General features: G+C 37.6%; 1 protein-coding gene across 3 annotated transcripts in view; it reads right to left on the bottom strand.

Moving 5' to 3' along the window:
* Window positions 1-542: 542 nt before the first annotated feature.
* Window positions 543-12144, bottom strand: part of RASGEF1A (RasGEF domain family member 1A) — a 168213-nt gene continuing 156611 nt past the window's right edge. For all 3 annotated transcript variants that reach the window (XM_065843592.2, XM_065843595.2, XM_065843594.2), the window contains 9 exons: window positions 9659-9880; window positions 9280-9354; window positions 8951-9043; window positions 7238-7340; window positions 6886-6965; window positions 6093-6284; window positions 4471-4594; window positions 4164-4236; window positions 543-3209 (listed from right to left, as the gene is read on the bottom strand). In XM_065843592.2, the coding sequence (XP_065699664.1) occupies window positions 3185-3209; window positions 4164-4236; window positions 4471-4594; window positions 6093-6284; window positions 6886-6965; window positions 7238-7340; window positions 8951-9043; window positions 9280-9354; window positions 9659-9880 (987 nt within the window). In that variant the 3' untranslated portion in view covers window positions 543-3184. The remainder of the gene's footprint in view (window positions 3210-4163; window positions 4237-4470; window positions 4595-6092; window positions 6285-6885; window positions 6966-7237; window positions 7341-8950; window positions 9044-9279; window positions 9355-9658; window positions 9881-12144) is intronic.

Genomic DNA, 12144 nt, shown 5'->3' on the forward strand with positions numbered 1-12144 from the left:
TTGTCCAGTCCCTGTGTGACTTTGGAGAAGTGGCTTTACTTCTGTCAAGCAGGGCATGAAAAAGACTTGTGGTTGTGTTGAAATGTCAATAGAATCTTGCTACAGCAAACCTCACGGTGTGCTGCAGCCAGCAAATGTTTCTGTGCTTTCCCGTTAAAAGGATAAAAATGTGGGAGTAAAACCACTAAAGTCAGTTCTTAGGACACAGGAAAAAATTTTTATGTGGTGGAACTGTTAATGGCTTTCATTGAGACAATGAAAATATTCCATAGCAGAGACACTGTATCGAATCCATAAAATACTATTATAGAGAGCACAGTAGAAGTGGCAGCATATTGTTGGCCTAGTGTTGCGCTAGCCTTTGTTGGAAGGTATTTAAACGTTTCATAATGTATCTTTATTAATCCAAACTTAAATTTAAGTAACCAGTTGGTTCACTGCGACTATGTTGCCTTCCACAGAGGGTTCACCTTGTTCAGCTGCTGGTTTATGGCTTGATCAGTTTGCAAGTGGAAAATAATAATGGAAAATATTAAGCCTGGTTGAAGCAAATTTTTCTTTTATTAATGCAAGCACATCCAGTCAAACACAGAATATCCTGCTTTATGGTACAGCTTTATAGTTAGCATTTCAGCTCAGAATAGCAAAACACAGTATTTAAGGAACGTATCAAACTGAGGGAGGAAAAATAAAAAGGAACCAATGTGGATACTGCATTGATTTCAAGTAATATACTAGGACTGATTGACCAGTGAAGTGCACATTCATGTGAAAGCTTTTTCTATACATTTACAGAAAGTGTTTTAAAATTGCATTTCAAATATATATTTTTTTCTTAAATTTTAAGCATCCCTTTGAAATTTCAATTACATAAACAAAGCTGATATACAATCCCTCTTATAGTGTCCGACGACGTTACTAGCTAGAACATCTCTGAAAGTGCAAAACACTGTAATAATACAGTATAAATATTCTTACTCTAATCCAGGGCTGGAGGTCAGTACTTCAGCACAGGAAAAATAGCAGCAGACCATAAGAATTATCCTTTCCCCTTTTCTGGGCTGTTGTTGTTAACAGTATTCTACTTCCTTCTTGATGGCATAACTCGCTTTTGTTTCTCTTTGATGTCAACACTATGGGAATAGCAAAATCTTGATTTCTCTCCCTTCCTTACCCCAGCTTACTCTTCTAATTTTAAGTAATTGTCAAGGGGGGAGTGGAAGAGGGAGAGAGGGAAGGGTCTTTAATTTTTCACCGTAATACAGGGCCAATACAGCAAATAATTTCTACTCAGTGATTGCAGATGTTGTATGAAACGGTGACACAGCTCTTTGTTGTAGGCACTCTGCAAGAATTGTCTACTGGACTGGAATAAGCCAGACCCTTGGTCAAGCAAGTCTTGCCCCTTCTTCAGCAGAAGGCAGAATAAGATAAAACCCATCTAGTTAGAGTTGATAATTTTTAAAGAAGCTTGTGCAGCGGTCTTCCACAAGCTCTCTGAGGGAGGCTGCAAACACTGTGAACCACTGTGAGCGGATCCTTTTAAAAAAGAAATTATCTACTTGTCTATCTCAAGTCATTATCCTTATACATATGCAGCCCTCAAGCCTTCAGAGAACAATTACTTGAAAGGACAGTCGGTACTCATGAGTAATAATCTGTTCATTAAACAAAATAGTTTTTAATCTGAGCCTTTTTTCTTTCTCAATTCAGAGATCAGGTGAGAAAGTCTTGAACTGTAGATTTTTTCCTGGAAATTAATACCTTGAATCTTAACATAAATTCCTCAGGTGCTCCTTTGGATAGCCAAACTGGGTGTAAACTCCAGGGTAAAAGGAGAAATTAGAAATGGTAAGTATTAGTGGCTTTACAGATCATCTCTAATTTTGGTACTGATCTGAGTTCAAAGGTTTGACCAATTTTTTTTATGGTGTTTTTCCTGATGTGTCAATGGGTTCTGTCCCAGATAGATAATCATGGCTGACAAAAGACTAGAAAAAGCTTATATTATAAATTGGTCTTTGTTCTAATTGTCTGTAAGTGCAGACTAGCATTTTCAAAGGAAACAAGGGAATTAAATGCCCAGTTTAGTGGTGATGAACTCTTCTTAAACTTCTTTGGGAATTTTAGCCTTCAAATTCATCATCTGAGTTTACTTCCCTCTCTCTAGCTCATGTATGATTTTTATTTTCCATAAACTGTTTCCAAAAAAACATATTGAGCCTGTTTTACAGAGATAATCTAGATTAGACATCCTTCTCTTAAAACAAAACAAAACAAAAAATCCCTGATATTTATAAAGGAAAACACAAACTATTCTGACAGTGAGAATTTAAAGGATTGTTCCCAGAAGTATTAAAACTTAGACATGTGTGCAACTTCACACATGCACGCACACATACTCACACAAACACACATCCCCCAGCAGTTACCCCATCTTATCTCTTTAAATCATGTAACAAAAATATGTTTGCTGCACCATCAATGTTACAGGCAGGTATACTCTACTTCATGTGCCATATTCTCCATTTTGTTTAAAAAGTACATTGTACCTGGTTTTGAGACATCCATATTTTTATTTTCTTTACTTCCAGTCCAGCATAATAAAAGGTACACTAAATGATATCAGTACCTTGTAAGGCACTATTTCTGATGTAGGAGAGGAACACGCTTACTGCAGATGTCTAAGGCCTTGACTCTACAAACCATTACTAACACATGTAAAAGGTATCGCCGATTTGAAGGAGATTCTTCATTTCAAAGCTAGAAAGACATGTTAAGTGTTCTGTAGGATACTGGTCTAATGGAGTATTTAACCTGAACACTGGCTTTAGCTGGGATGTGTGTTTTAATTTATATTTGTTTTGGTGGAAGTAACAAAACAATAAAAATTTGGATGCTGATAGAATAAGATCTCCCCAGGGATACCATCTCCCATGATACATTTCATCTCTGAGAACAGGGCCCTGCCCTTTTATTTAAAATAAAAAAACCCAAACCCTTCACTTAAGTGCCTTATGGTTGACATGTGAAATATTTACCACATTGTATTTCATAAAAGTTACTGTATATACAAAACAGACCTCAACCAGTGAGGTCTTTCTTAGCTCAGTCCAAGTCTTTCAGGTTGTAAAAACATGTTCACTCAATGTGCTTCGAAGTCTGCAGATCAGTTCCAAAAATCTCAGGCTCTATTAAGCAGAGTTGTCCTAGAAGAAGAAGAAGTAATGAAAAAAAAAAATAAACTGGAATACATCTATGAATTCCAATCAAGATGCTGACTTTAAATTAAATGAAAATTTAACCTTTGTAACATTACTTCAGGCCCTTAAGATGTACTCGGGCAAACAGCATATGTTCCTCTGCCATCCTAAGCTATTTCTTGCTGAACAGCATTGGATTTAATGTAAGGTACCTTGCATGGGTGTCATAATTCAAAAGCTTATGAGGGCTTCCTAAGAAACACTGGGATCACTGGGAAACAGTGCCTCCTCTGGGACAATACACTCATAAGGTAGCTCAACTGCAGCCTAGGACATGTAGGCTTCTTCATTCTTTATCTGGTACAGATAGGTTAAATCTAAACGTTTAACGTGACTTCCAAAGGTCTAGACCTCTCTTTCTGCCTCAGCCCCAGTATTAGAAGAAATGTCATCTAAACTAACTGCTCTCATCATGTACATGGAGGATGGGCTTCCCCCTTTCAAAGAGAAAGGAGTCATTGAGACTTTCTCCCTTAAGAGTAGACTGAAAATTAGAGTATTCATGTAAAATGTAATCCTTTCATAAGACTTCTAAGAACGTAGGTATGGTAAATGACAGCACTTTCTTTGTATCTTCGTATATTTGTTCCACTGAGAAAAGCATGTTTGAGAACTGCTACAAATGTAGATTCTTTTCCTGTATTTCATAGCCAAGACAAAGCATATTTTCTTTCATAGTCCCAGCAGTGATTTCGCAACCTGAACTGATCTGGCTGAAAAAGGTGTATCGAAATCCAAGCCCTCTTGATTTTTATTTCAGATTAGAATTTTGAAGAAAAAAATAATTATATTTGTGCCAAAAAGATCTTTTGCTGGGTATGCAAATAGGAGGAGGGAAAGTGATGATCATGTGCCTGTGTGTGCCTGCAAAAGGACTCATGTTCTGCAGAAGCTTCATACCTGAGTGTTTTCCAGCTGTCTTTCTCCATGTGGTTTTCTGGACCTTCACTTTCAAAGGATGCAATGAACAGAGCTAGTAAATAAAATACAACCAATCAGATACATGGGTTCTTTAACTGGAAAAGTTACAATATAGCAGGTGTAACTAAGACTTCATAATGAAGTTTATTATATCTGAAGCCAAATTGGAACTGATAATACATACTCATCAAATATTTTTTTGTATGTTATTTTTTTTAATCTGCCTATTCTATCAGGATTTCAACAAGCAGGAAGACTCACTATAATGTTCAATAAAGGATTTTACCTTCTTCACTATAAATGGGTGCTGTAAGTAGATAGCTCTGGATCTTCTTGTCTTTTTCAAAAGGGCACTCAACCTGCTTCCATGTCAGGAAATCATGAATCTGTCTTGAAATTTCCCAGAATTTCTGCATGAGGTAATGAAAAAAATACTTTTTAAACCATTTGTTCTTTCAAATATTAGTTATTTTGTTTCAATTTCAGAGCTTCTCTGTCTTGTTCTTATTCATGCTTCTTCTCTTATTATCCCTTTATCGGCCTTCTGCCTTGTTATCCTTTCTTCTCTACTGCTCCCTTCATCTCACCCTCTTACTCCTAGTTCTTCAAATGTTAGGCTCTTGATTTCAGAACAGTGGATCCCAGCTAACCACCTGGTCTTCTGCATTCAATTCTTTACATCATCAACCTTTTCTTCACATATAATTGCCATTGGCCTTCTTTCTGTGTGTAATCTCTAAATGAGCCTGCAAGTGGAACTGGTCAGGAAATTGCTTTTATTTACTTTTTACATTTCCAGCCTTCAACTTAAATGAAATGTGACATTTGATCTTTTTCATAAAGCACTTCCTAAATTTAAGAAGCTACCAAAATAACATTTAGAAACTACAGATAGGCCTTCCTTCCTAGGATTTTAAGAAATGCATAATTATTTAGCATTTGTCTTGTATATGTGTTGCCCTCCCCAGCCTTAATAATGACAAAAAGTGCAAAAGCATTTTTGACAAGCTGTGGCCTTTTGGATATGCATGTTTATTAGTCAGGGAGAGAGAACCCAGAACTTGAAGAAACTCCCTTGAAGATCTTATAAATATCATTTGCTGATCATTTATAGGTGGCTAACCCAAGGAGGTTACATCCAATAACACTGATGATTTAGGGTGTAGTTACCTATGACAATTTGATCAAGTATGACAGCTGGTTGCTACAGAAAAGCTTCCTTTCCATCCTTTATTGCCTTCCACTTGCCCCAATTCCTTTTAAACATAAGGCAGGTGTAGGGCTCAGGATTGGCAAATTTTTGTCTGCCATCATAGGTGGTACACTAAAATTCTCACACTTCTTGATTTCAAGTTCTTCCCTTGTTTTAAATGTTGCATGAGTACAACGTTCCTTGAAGAGATTTCACATTCCAATTCACTAACATTAGACTATTTTTATATTACTTAAGTAATTTTTAATGCTGAGGGGTTGGCTTCTGAAATCCTGATTTTCCTCCCAATCATTTCATGTGTTAGTTTTAGTAACAAATTAATGTCATTTCAATCAGTTCTGCTCATGTGAATTTTACGTTTTTCAGTGCATCTGTCCGAGTTAATGAAAAATAATCGCTATTCCAGTACATTCAAAATCTAATCTTTTAATTGAAGGCAATTACATTCCAAGCAATTTTATGGATTCTCTTCTGTATGTGCTGGGTATGTAATATAAACACAGCAACTGCAAGTGCTAGCTTTCACAGAAATTTGGTGAAATAATTTCTCCTAGGTAATTATTTTGCTTTATGCTTACATCACAGCAATGCTGAAAGAATTGGTAATATAATGAGGTAAAAGTTAAAAACTGGCAAATGTTTGTAACGTGCAATGTTTAACTAGCATTACCATTTCTGTAATAGTAAAGTCCTACCTTGAAGTTGATCTGCCCATTGGGCAAGCGGTTCGTATGTATTTTGTGTAGAAAATAGATATCTTTAATAAACAGGTTGAACACCGGGATAACTATTTTCTCTCGATTGCTGTTGGCAGTCTGGGATCGCTGTGCTGCTCCTTGCAGGGCTGTGCGGTAATTACAAAAGTTGCTGGATGGATCCATGTGATGCTGTTTTTATGGGGGAAAAAATCACAGTCAAGTACTACATGTTTCCTAAATAAAAAAAATCTTCAATCTAACCATGAGAGACTTCATTCTTTATGAATTTGCTGGGCCTCCTTTTGAACATTCAAGATGGAGTACCTTATACTGATTAGGTCTGGTTTGGAGTTTTTCTAATTCTTATCTTGTTTGAGAGTTCCGTACTAGCTTTACAGCTATGTTTTGTTTCAATCGTTAATGGAAGACTGAAAGGAAATGATAAATGACTATTGGGAAGAAAAAATATCATCTTTGTTTTCATTCCAATCTCCACTAGATGGAGCACTCTAATTAGTTTTAAGGGTAGCAAAATGGCATTCACTTGAGTGACAATTACCTTGTTAAATTGGAAAAAATAATGCAAGGAAGAGGTAACCTAAAGAACATTTGCACCCACTTTTCTTTGCAGGCAGGTAGGAAGTTTGAAATTTAGGAATTCTCTTCCTAATGTTTATATGCTGGTGAACACTGACAGAGGTGTCTCTGTGATCTTTTAGTAATTCCACAGCAGAGGTTTGGACAAAACTATTTGGTGGATTTCTATATAAAGTCTAAACTTTATACATACCTCTAAAACATCAAATTTGGCTGTTTTGACCTTGGACCAAGTTTTCTTTAGCCGTGCCACGGGGCTCAAGTTCATGCCAGCTGAATGGGAGAGGAGACAAAGAAACAAACTACTAGGTTGAAAAAATACAGGGCTGTGTTTTCCAAAATATGTGGTGGTGATATGTAAACAGTTCAGCTTGACACACAGAAACACTTGCCCACCCACACGTTAATCTGCCACTGGTACATTCTGTCCCTGTAGAAGCCTGTGTGCTGATGTGGTCAGCCAATTTAGGGCGAGAACAGAGCATAGTCTTGCAGTCAGGTTGTAAGATGGAGTGCATTTTGTCATCAGTGTTAAGGATACTCACAGATAATAGCCATCATGGAGTTGAAGTTTCCAATATTGAAGCATTCTCTTGCCACATCAATGAAAAATTCCACCACTCTTGTACGCTGCTTCTTCTTTACAACCTGGGAAAAAACCAAGATATCTTAAGAGGGAAGGGATGACCTGAATTTCAGATAGGATGTTCAATCAAAGGCATTGTAACAAGCTGATTGAATGGATGTTCGAAGACTTTATTCAGCTAAATCTTATGATGATGTAGGCCTGAGGGTATTTTGTTAAGATTAGTTTTTAATGAAATAGCAGAAGTATTTGGGGCTACTATCAATTACTTGTCTAGTTGTGGCAGAGTCTAAATTTTTGTTTATACATGAAGTTCAATGTCTTAGGGAACCTTGTATAAACAAGTTGGACACTTTCAGCAATTTCCTGTTACTGGAAAAGTGAGATAATGTGAAGCTGCTATCAGAAATATATGCAAAAAAATGAAACCTCTGAAGAAGGGGGGGAAAGCGGTAGACAGACTCAAGACAGGCGTGTAACCTCAATGTGAGAGAGAACAATTGTTATGTGTTGATTTTTGTCATTTTACTGCGTATACACTTAAATTGCTCATTGCAGGGGGTTGGTCTAGATGACCTTTGAAGGTCCCTTCCAACCCAAACCATCCTATGATTCTATAAATGCACTCTTGAGAGCAGGTAGTGATGATGACCAAATATACAAATGCCCACTCAAAGGATCTAGCAAGTGGTGCTGAATATCTGCTTTGCAGATTCTTTTATAAAATGCAAAGAAAAATTTACATATAGCACTGTCTCCAAACTTTGTTTCTAAAAGCCATCAATATTTGTTTCTTGTTTTAATTCGAAAAGTTAGTAGTATTGCTTAAATTACATTCATTCTTAAAAATTTTTCCCATATTTACATTTAGAAGTTCGGTCTGGCTTATACAAAAATGGGTTCTGAGTGGTGACTGCAGACTACTTCACCAGGGAATTCTTTTTCTTATTTTTTTTAAAAAATCTCTTCACTAAATACTTCAGTTTCTGTGTCCTATCTAAAGAAAAATGGTTCAGTAGTCAACAGCTTGGCTTAGCCCTTGGTATACTAAAACCTCTTGTTTGACTGGTTTACTAAATGTATTAGCCATACCAGCTGGCTCTGAAAGATATCTTGGTGTGTTTTGGTAATGAGTTTCTGTGAGAGCAGGAAATCTTAAGATATTTGGATCAATATATCAGAGGTTTCTGGGGCAGTCCACCTCCTATTTCTTTGCTTATTGTATGACCCCTCCAGTAGTCCACTTTCTTTCCAGACATCTGAAGGTAGTTTGTTCCTGATTTTTCTACAACAAAAATGAATTTATGACAGCGCTAATGATAACTAAACGCAGTGGAAGGGCATCTGTTTATTAGTAAATCTGTGTTTAACAGTAAGTATCTTTGAGAATTTATGGGTGTATTAAATTTAAAAAAAAAAAATCCAAAAGAATTCCTAACTCAAAGCCCACACAAATTCCATTTTGCTGTGTGACTACACAAAGCTAGAGATTACATGCAACCCCAACATAGCCATGAATTCTTAATCATATAGGCATGCAAATAATTTAATGCTTGAGTAATGCTGTTATCTTTGACTGCGCTGCTAATGTTTGAATCTCTCTTAGACCATGGCCTGCCTTTGTCCTTAAGGCCAGAATCCCTTTGACATCTTGTTTTCTACGAATACCTACCCGGCAAATCTCTGTAGCCACCAGCATGCTGAGACAATTGAACCAATTGTCGTAGGCCTCTAAATTATAGGTTTTGGTCACGTCACCTCGGCACTGCAAGAGAACAGGCCACATGTTAATCCTATCCTGTATCGTGATAAAGTCAACATACCAAAGGATAAACTTCCTTTTCGTGTCTTGATAAAGTCTTTTTGGATATTTCTTTAAGGCATGAGCTTACTGAAGATTAGAAAATGTCACAGTTTCTTGCTCAGGGTATACTTGAATCATGGAGGTTCTTTACTCTCATTATTCTTTGTTTCTTTTTCCCTCTGTACCCCTTCTTGTACCTTGTGGTTATCCAGGGAGTCCATGTGGCTGACAATCTGCATCAGATCCTCTGGGTAAATGTTGCTCACCCTTTCCTGTGTTTGGAGAGATGAGAGATTGTCATTGTACAGACAAACAGGGAGTTCAGTGAAAAACACATCCAAAAAGCCAAATTAGGAGAACATTTTGGCAACTTGTTAAAGTACCTACAGTGTAGATGACTGAGGCGTTTCTATTGGTGTACATAACTGGTCTTGTTATTAATAATTACTTGGTGGTTTTTTTAATGAAAACAAACACTGGAGGCTTTCAGTGAAGCCTTAGCAAAATGCATATTGATGAGTATAATAACATTTAGTAAATGGAAAATGAAATAATTCACACAAATGAGTGTCTCACCAGTTCGATATAGGTCAGCTGCTGCGCCAAGATCAGAGGGTCACAGCACACGCTCAGAATGTCCTTTTGAGTTGACTGTGGCTTGGTTTTGAGGATGGTGCCTTTGTCGGTAACAGGTTGCCGGAATTTCTCTCTGATTTCCTGGTACTGGCTCCGTGTGGAGAGGGCCATCAGGAGATTCTGTGTCATCTGGCTAATGATCTTTTTCACTGTTCCATTTTCCTAAGCAAAAGGCAGAAACAATGACTGCTAAAAACGTTTAGCTCTTGCAGACAAGGATCACCAAAGAATTTCTGTCTGGGAAAAATAAGTGCCAATTAGTCACTTTCTTTCCTCTCTCTCATCTGAGCTGATCACCCTGTGATAAATGAACTTGTCCTAACTGCCAACACAACTTCATAACAACACTGTCATGCCTGCCTGCCTGCCTGCCTTCCCGACTCTGTTTCACTTGCTCAGCTGGTCTGCTCCTTGTAGCGGTTTTTGGCTAGTGCCCCATTTCAAAGGCATGAGGGTAAACAGTTTAAAAGTGGGTATAGTGAAAGGTGGTTGAGTTGCTTGCACAAGGCTTCTTGGATCTCTCATGTATTGAGTACCAAAAAGCTCTTTCTCATTCTGATCAGGCCCATTGATGACCAAATCTATCTAGCACAGGCAGAATCCAGGGAATTCACACAACTTTCAGGAATATAGCCCTAAAATACCCTGGGTTGGCAACTATAGCATCCGAAGACTTAAGTAAGAGCACAATATACATGTTCTTGCATAACTAAAATGCCTTTCTGTTCATCACGTGCAGGTTTTAAACCTAGGATCTATAAGGATACATACTGCTAAAGCCACAGAAGTATAATCCATCTGCTCAGTGTTTTGATTACTATGGCAAGCTGAATTTTTTCTGCCATTGATTGTTTGTGTCATATAGACATTTCTCTATGAGGTCAATCCTGAGGAGCTAACTTGATCACTTTCTTACTACTCTGTCTCTCCTGTTACTGTTTTTGGTTCTCTGACCCTGGTCTTCCTGCTGCAGGAGAAATTAATTCTACCCAACACAGTCCTTTTCGTCTTTTCTACACAATTGTTCTTTCACTGTCATGCAAATTATTTCTCTTGAAGTTTACCACAACATTAACTGTTAGTTTACAACCTGCAGTTTTTGTTTCTGCCGGTCAACTGTATGCAGTAGAAAGAACTGCAGTGAATCTGTTGATCACTCAAAGAAGCCACTAATGTGCAGTGGTCAATGAAATTGCGTAGCAGATGTGAGAGACGATGACTACCAAATACTTGTATATTGCATGCTATAATTAAGCAATAATGGTGTCAGAATATTGCTTTACAAGGCAATAATCTGACTACTGAGTGAAGTCAAATGCAAAGCTGAAAGCACTGTAGCTCATCTTGAGGCAACTGGATTACCGCTGAACAGCAGCTGGATGGAGCCATTTTGGATATCATGCTACAAGTGTTCGGAAATGCCAAGGGAGTGTGGTGGGGGAAAATTAAATAAAGCACTAATTTTGCTCTCTGGTGTGCTGAGCTTTCTATTGTAAATCATTTGACTTCAGTCGCTATGCTTGACTTACCCATGTGTCTGGGAGGCAGACTTTCTAGATATGGATCACAGAGAATCAAACTCGAAGGTAGTGAGGGTATCACAGATACATGAAAGTGAACAAAGAAACTGCAGTGACATGAAAAACTATGGCTTACTTAAGCTATTGTGAGTTTATTAGCATTTTAATACTTAGACAAATGCTCTTAGAATTTTAGCCGTTTCCTTTCATTACTAGTCTTACCCTACATTTTCTTACAACTTAGGAAAATAAGTCAATAAGTGTACAGTTATTTGTCCTTGTTTGAGTTCAAAGAAGACATTTGTACTTCATTTGGGGTGCGATCCTGGCTGTAGCTATAGCTATTTGGTATGCTGTCTGGTCTCACTGGGACAAGCACCTGACCACTTTGTGTGAGCTCTCAGCTGACTTTCATAGAATCATAGTATCATTTCAGTTGCAAGGGACCCTCAGGATCATTGAGTCCAACCATATACCCTATGTTTGGAAAATGGTGTTCTATGGGGATTTGGAAAAGCTTCAAAATAGAAAATAACCCCCCAAACCATTGCCATAATCCCTTGCCGAAGCACAGTTTGGGCGATTCCTTGTGGTAACAAATACTGAGAGCAAGAGCTGTTTTTTTGTCAGTGTTGCATTATGTATTTTAGGGCTCATATGTGGCGTAGCCCTTCCCTGATCAAACTTGACTTGTAGCCTTGTTAAGGGGATAAATACAATGATGATGTAATTAATGGATGTCATCAGATGCCTCAGACACCAGAGCACTGAGCCACTCCGTGAAGATGTGTTTTCCTCAAATGACACTTTATTCATACCTAACAGAGTGGGAGGGAAGGGAAAGAGAAGGAAAGGCCACAACTCCTATTTCAAAGTAATAAACAATTTCAGTACTAAGATACAGAT

Source organism: Patagioenas fasciata, chromosome 8 (genome assembly GCF_037038585.1).
Source record: "Patagioenas fasciata isolate bPatFas1 chromosome 8, bPatFas1.hap1, whole genome shotgun sequence".
NCBI classification, from domain to species: domain Eukaryota; kingdom Metazoa; phylum Chordata; class Aves; order Columbiformes; family Columbidae; genus Patagioenas; species Patagioenas fasciata.